The sequence below is a fragment of the Berghia stephanieae genome, chromosome 7, assembly GCF_034508935.2.
Source record: "Berghia stephanieae isolate SIO BIC M18660-M18661 chromosome 7, UCSD_Bste_1.3, whole genome shotgun sequence".
In the NCBI taxonomy this organism is placed as follows: Eukaryota; Metazoa; Mollusca; class Gastropoda; order Nudibranchia; family Aeolidiidae; genus Berghia; species Berghia stephanieae.
The window spans coordinates 42,685,857-42,692,040 of NC_088366.1; the positions used below are offsets into that span (position 1 = coordinate 42,685,857).

The 6,184-nt window shown below is 35.6% G+C and overlaps 1 protein-coding gene across 4 annotated transcripts in view; it reads right to left on the reverse strand.

Moving 5' to 3' along the window:
• Positions 1-550: 550 nt before the first annotated feature.
• Positions 551-6,184, reverse strand: part of LOC144977276 (carbonic anhydrase-related protein-like) — a 52,586-nt gene continuing 46,952 nt past the window's right edge. For all 4 annotated transcript variants that reach the window (XM_078922321.1, XM_078922320.1, XM_078922319.1 and 1 more), the window contains exons 6-10: positions 5,799-5,894; positions 5,042-5,104; positions 3,448-3,499; positions 2,568-2,680; positions 551-1,057 (exon numbers count right to left, since the gene is read on the reverse strand). In XM_078922321.1, coding sequence (XP_078778447.1) covers positions 920-1,057; positions 2,568-2,680; positions 3,448-3,499; positions 5,042-5,104; positions 5,799-5,894 — 462 coding nt within the window. In that variant the 3' untranslated portion in view covers positions 551-919. The remainder of the gene's footprint in view (positions 1,058-2,567; positions 2,681-3,447; positions 3,500-5,041; positions 5,105-5,798; positions 5,895-6,184) is intronic.

Sequence of the window (6,184 nt, forward strand, 5' to 3'; positions counted from 1 at the left end):
TGATCCAATAATGTTCCAAAGGCCTGAATACAGGTTCTAAGGAACTAAACGTTCCTTTTCAATAAAAAACAAAACTAGGTTGACCTAACTGGGTAAGAGAGATGGGTAAATAGGTAACAAATATTCTTAAATGAAATCAAAATAAAGAAAACTTAGTTTAACATTCTCCTCGAAGAAAATGACCGGCAAAGAGTCGTCATTTTCTCTTTATACACGAAGACCATTTACAGTTAATGTGTGAGTCTTCATTAAGTTTAGAGCTGCAAAGGACATTAATATATTGACATTGAAATCACAATTATTGATTAATATACAGAGAATATAACAGTGGCATCGTGGGATATCTATAACGTATAATGTATACGACAATTTACAAGAAATATATCATGTTAGGCGCGTATTTTTGTTTAAAAATGAATCCATCAAATCGACGCTTTATTTACATTAAGTTCTGTACAATGAAAATATAAATGTAATTGTAATATATGTACCATCATCAAATAATATTTTTTTCCCTGACAGGTATAATATACACCAATTTCTCAATCAATTTCTTTTTCTTTTATTTTTATTTTTATTTTTATTTTTTGGGGGGGGGGGGGGTAAGCTAGGGGGGATATTCATCGAATGATATCTGAAATTTAATATTTTTTCTAGGCAAAATGAAAGAATGTCACTATGCACCTATGTATGTAGTACAAGCTTGAATGTTTTGCTGCAGATTAGCAGTGACATGTTTTATAAGTCTGAAATGCGAGGACATCAAATCTTTTGAGCAAAATTGAATTAAATGCTGCCAGTGTTAGTTTGTTGTTTTTTTTTTTTTGGGGGGGGGGGGGGGTTCGTTTTTTTTTTTAACCAACACAGCTCATGTATTTAAGAGTAGGTTTATTTGAAGAGTTGTATTGATTTGGTCTTATTAACTCTGAAATGATGCCTTGATTATCCGTCCATTGAGTGACTGGGTGGGCCGGAAGTTGTCCATCATAAATCCGTCTTGGCCAGGCTGTGGTTTATCTCCCTTGCTGAACGTGCACAATCGACGGAAACACTCCAGCTGACAAATAGAAAAATTAATAAATAGAAAGATAATGAAATGAATAAATAAATAAATAAATACATAAATAAATTAAACGTAATTAAAAATAAATATGTAGATGAATAGAAATGAATAATGGGCAAAAAAAAAATGTTTTTTAAATCGATTTCAAACATCAGTTAAGAAATCCCCAACACGTTCCAGCACCTAACAGCTACGTATCTATATAAAAACAAAACGCAATGGAGATGTATTCTGCATATAACATTTAATTTAACCTAATTTTGTATCAATTAGGCGTAGAGGGGTGGAGTTGGACTCGAACCGTGACCTAAATGTGACACACCGCTTAAAGCCGGTACATATTATGACTAGATAAACCAGAAGCCAAAAAGGGATCTTAAAGTTTAAATGACCAGAAATATGTGAAATGCTGGATTTAAAAAATCCCTATTAAATGTCTGAAATAAAACATAAATCCTAACCAGTTGTTGACTATGAATTCAATTTTAGCACCCCGACGTAATACCATTTTGAGGTGACGGATCACAAATTGTGTGTCTGCGTGTTAGAGCGTGACCTTGTTATCTCATAGACTAACACTGCCCTATAATATGCCAAGTCACAATTCAAGGCAACGATGACCAAATGAAAGTGAAAGGTGAGTTATTAGTATGAAATGATCCAATTGGTTGAATTGTGTATTTGTGTGCCGGCACGCGCGTTTGTTTGATTAGGTGTGTGTTGAGGGGAGGGGGTAGGAGGGTCCTGACAAGGTTAAATCCATCCATTCAATGCTTTGCTCTGAGACTATCCAATATATTTTGTCGTTCATTTTCTTATGGAAGTCACCGCCCTGCACTGTGACTCAGTTCTTAGGTTATTGTCAGGCTATGAGTCTATGAAGCCTTCGATTAGAGTTGGTAATTAGACGTCTCAACAATATGTCATTAATAAAGGCATTTTGCATCCATTTGCTTGTCTTACGAAGTAAAGTTGAACGTTTAATTTGAGGTCCCCTTGGTGAATGTAAACCATTTGTTCTTGATCTAAAAATTACAGCGCCTAACCGGCTGCATGTCTTGTCTGATTTAAATTTAAATAAGAGAAGTTTTGACAAATTGAGAGTCATCGAAGTATTTGAAGTATGTTCCGAAAATTGTCCTCCCTTTTATCTTATTAAACCCGAAGTACAACCGTTTTAACTATTTGGTTATTGACTGAATAAGGATTTTGAGCCAGAACTTTTCGTGTTTAGATTAGATCTATTTTTTAAGCTCTTACGTTCATTTTTGTACATTAATTAATGTGTGAACGGGGATGTCATGAAGAAAATACGTGATTTTTGGATGTCGTGAAACGAATGAGATTGTTGGATGTCGTGAAGCGAATGAGATTGTTGGATGTCATGAAACGAATGAGATTGTTGGATGTCGTGAAACGAATGAGATTGTTGGATAGAAAGGAATGGAGAGACTGATCGCCAATCATGTCTTCAATGATCTGACACTTGACTGATTGAATTTACCTGTATGGTGGATAGCATGAGAGGGTACCGGAGCAATATCCAGGTAACGTTTTCAGAACAGGGTAGAGTGGTTAGAGATCCAGGGTAGGTCCAAAAGTCCCAGAGCGCTGGATCTGAAGGATGAGTGAAATCAACGTCCAGACAGTGAATTGGAACATAGGATGGTGCTTTGGTGATTGATAATCGGTTGATCAAAGGGATAAATAGTTAGATGATGAATGAATAAATGGACGAAGGAATGAATGAAGTGAATAATGAATGAGCGAAAAAATGAATGAATGAATGAATGAATGAGTGAATTAATGAACCAATCAATCAATACGATTTATTTTCTTTATCATCGCTAATTCACGATAGCCATCACCACCACCACCATTACCACGATCATCATGTCCACCACCGTTATCATCACCACATCCAGAATAATAATAATAATAATAATAATAATAATAATAATAATAATATAATAATAATAATAATAATAATAATAATAATAATAATAATAATAATAATATAATAATAATAATAATAATAATAATAATATAATAATAATAATAATAATATATAATAATAATAATAATATTAATAATAATAATAATAATAATGATAATAATAAATAATAATAATAATAATAATAATAATAATAATAATAATAATAATAATAATAATAATAATAAGAAGAAGAAGAAGAAGAAGAAGAAGAAGAAGATGGTGATGGTGATAACGATGATGATGATGCTGAAGATGATGATGATGATGATGATGATGATGATGATGATGATGATGATGATGATGATGATGATGATGATGATGATGATGATCCATCCATCCATTATCTACCACTACCACCATCCAACCACTGACAACATCAAACACATACCTGGTAAAAATGAGAGTGGATTGAACGGCCCTGACAATGTTTTCTGTCTACCCTGGAAACAACGGGAATATGATTATGCTCTAAGCACCAAATTATATATCAATTAATAACTTAATTAAGCCCTTTCGTAACGACACAATTAGGTCCTGTCGCCTAGGCATTCCATGAACGAATATAGATAACCCATCAAACAAGATGTCTGATGTCAACAGGAATCACCCATGTTGTCCAAAGTGAGCAAACCGGAAGTTAATAATCTTGCCCAAAGAAAAATTACGAAAGTGTCTGAAGCGAGGATCGAACTTGGGACCTTCCGGGTCACAGTGTGATGCATTAACCACTCGGCCACGTTATTAATTTATAGCATATCGTTACTTGGTATTCGAGTATAAATCAAGTTTTAAAATAATGTGTTTGATCGTATGTAGCATGTTGGGAGTCTCTGGTCTGTCTTCCCACCCTGACCTGCATTCCCTGTCGAGTGTATTACCCATGTCAGTAGTTGAATTGAAGATATATGTTCCTCTTATCATTGATTTTGGAAGGGTTGTAGCTAAGGCAACATTCTTTCTAATTCCCACAGCCTCTTTCCTGATTGACGGTCGACCATTCCCCGCCACCTACTATTTCCAGGCTTGCACTATATTTTCCCAGTCACTCTTGTTTCCGCTCAATGAGACATTTTTCATAAACAGAGGATCATCACGTTCTGCGTGAGTTGCGTCGATGAGAGATCATCCCATAAACCAAATATAGTGGTTGAAGTTTATTTATAGTTATTTACAAAAAATAAACTTTAAATCAATTTTTCTCAATTTGAACAAATATGGAAATAGAACCAGTTAAAGCTCAACCCATGACATGACTACAGTCCAGTCGCAAACAGTCATACATAAGACATGGGCCACAGGCCGACCAGAGAGGGGGTATAGAAGTTTTGAAGTTACATTACAGCACTGCGCTATATAAAAAAGCTAAGGTTTTCAAAAAATCCTCAGTTTTGAGGCGATGGATTGAAATTAGATATGATAACTTGATCACAATCTTATAGTTTACATCTACTTGTCATGGGTGTGGAGTTGATATTGATACTACACCAAGTTGAACATGATAATACTAACACATGACCAATTATAGATGTGACCCATCGATTCAAATCGGAGTTATATCGGAAAGGGTGCTTTGAAGGTAAAAATGAATTTATAGTCAAAATAAAATCATTCAATAACTTTCCCTTAAATTCGTCCCCAAGAGGTAAGCTTTTCTCTTCCAAAGGAAGTCTGGAAGAATCCAGACGTCAGCCGCAGTGCAGCGCCGCCAAGTGAGCTAGGGTGAGGTGACTTGCTCAAGGCCACATAGTGAGGCGGGTCGTTGAACTCGGTACATTTTAGATAAGAAGTATCGACCATACCTCTGAGCCACTTGGGAAAGGTATTTATGTGTTAAATACAGACTCTCAAAGTGCACCCCCCCCCCCCCCAATCATATTCCTCAACATTTTAATCTTCAATTCACTTTTCGGTATGTGGTTTACCCAGACGTTATACCAGTTAGAGGCGGTGGGTCACAAATAACCTCCATAGTTTGTCCTCACCTTGTAAAGAACGTCCTCTAGGGCGTCAACTAAAACTCTTAATCCACTGTGCTCGCGCCCAATCTTGAGAAAAAGAAGAAAAAAATAATGATTTTTATGTCTTAAGGATGGTCATTGAATAATTCTTTTAAAACATACCAAAACAGAACATCCTTTAAGTAGATATTTAGTTAATAAATGAAAAAAAAAAAAAGAAAAGAAAAATTAAAGCCATATGGCTGAAAGCCAATGACGCCGGAGTCGTTCCCTCTTTCTATCGCACGAAAAGGATGATAACACTTGCTTGATGCTTTCTTGATAGAAAGTCCACTATAAAGTACTTTCTACCTTTTAAGAACTATTTAATTACAACACTGCAGTTGAATAAAAAGAGGGATTAGAGGAAAACAATAACCCAGACTCAATGCGGATTTGAATCGCTTGTGTGAGCATATAATATAGGGACGGCTGGGGCCCGCACAGTAACTTCTTATAGACATTCTGTAGGATTGGATGTGCGTCAAGACTTCAATTTGGTTAAGACCACGCGCTTTCCAGATCCGTTTTTGTTTTTTAATTATTAAATGATATAGTCCTCCCTCCTCTTTTCAGACGAAATGTATATCTATGATTACCGAATCTTCAGCGAGATAAATGGAAGATGTTCTGGAATCAAGGCTATTCAGAGATTTAAAAAGTCAACACTAGTTTTAGACCAGTTTACAAATTCAAAGCTTATCAATGATAGATGAGCCCATTGAGTCTGTGTTATACCAACCTGTCCAAACATGGAGACGATTGCAATGCCACCGACACGGCCAATGGCTTGTTCTATACTTGTGTATTGACGGGAATTCCAGTGGACAAGTTGAATCTAAATGGAGGCAGAAAAATGAATAATAATCACCATTATTACCATAGAGTAGTCAAAGAGTGAATGCTAGTAGCATGGAACTGTGTTTGTAAGATCATCATCACCCCTGCGAAGTCCCAGGTTTAAGAGTTTTTGCTATGATGAGAGTCAATTAAATCGATCGATACCAAGCACTGACAGAACGCCTTTTTAAAATTGAGAGCTTCTGCTTTATTATTCGATCAATGAAAATGACCCCAAACTCGTCAAAGAGACTCAGTCCAGGTACTCTAAACAAATCTATACTACAG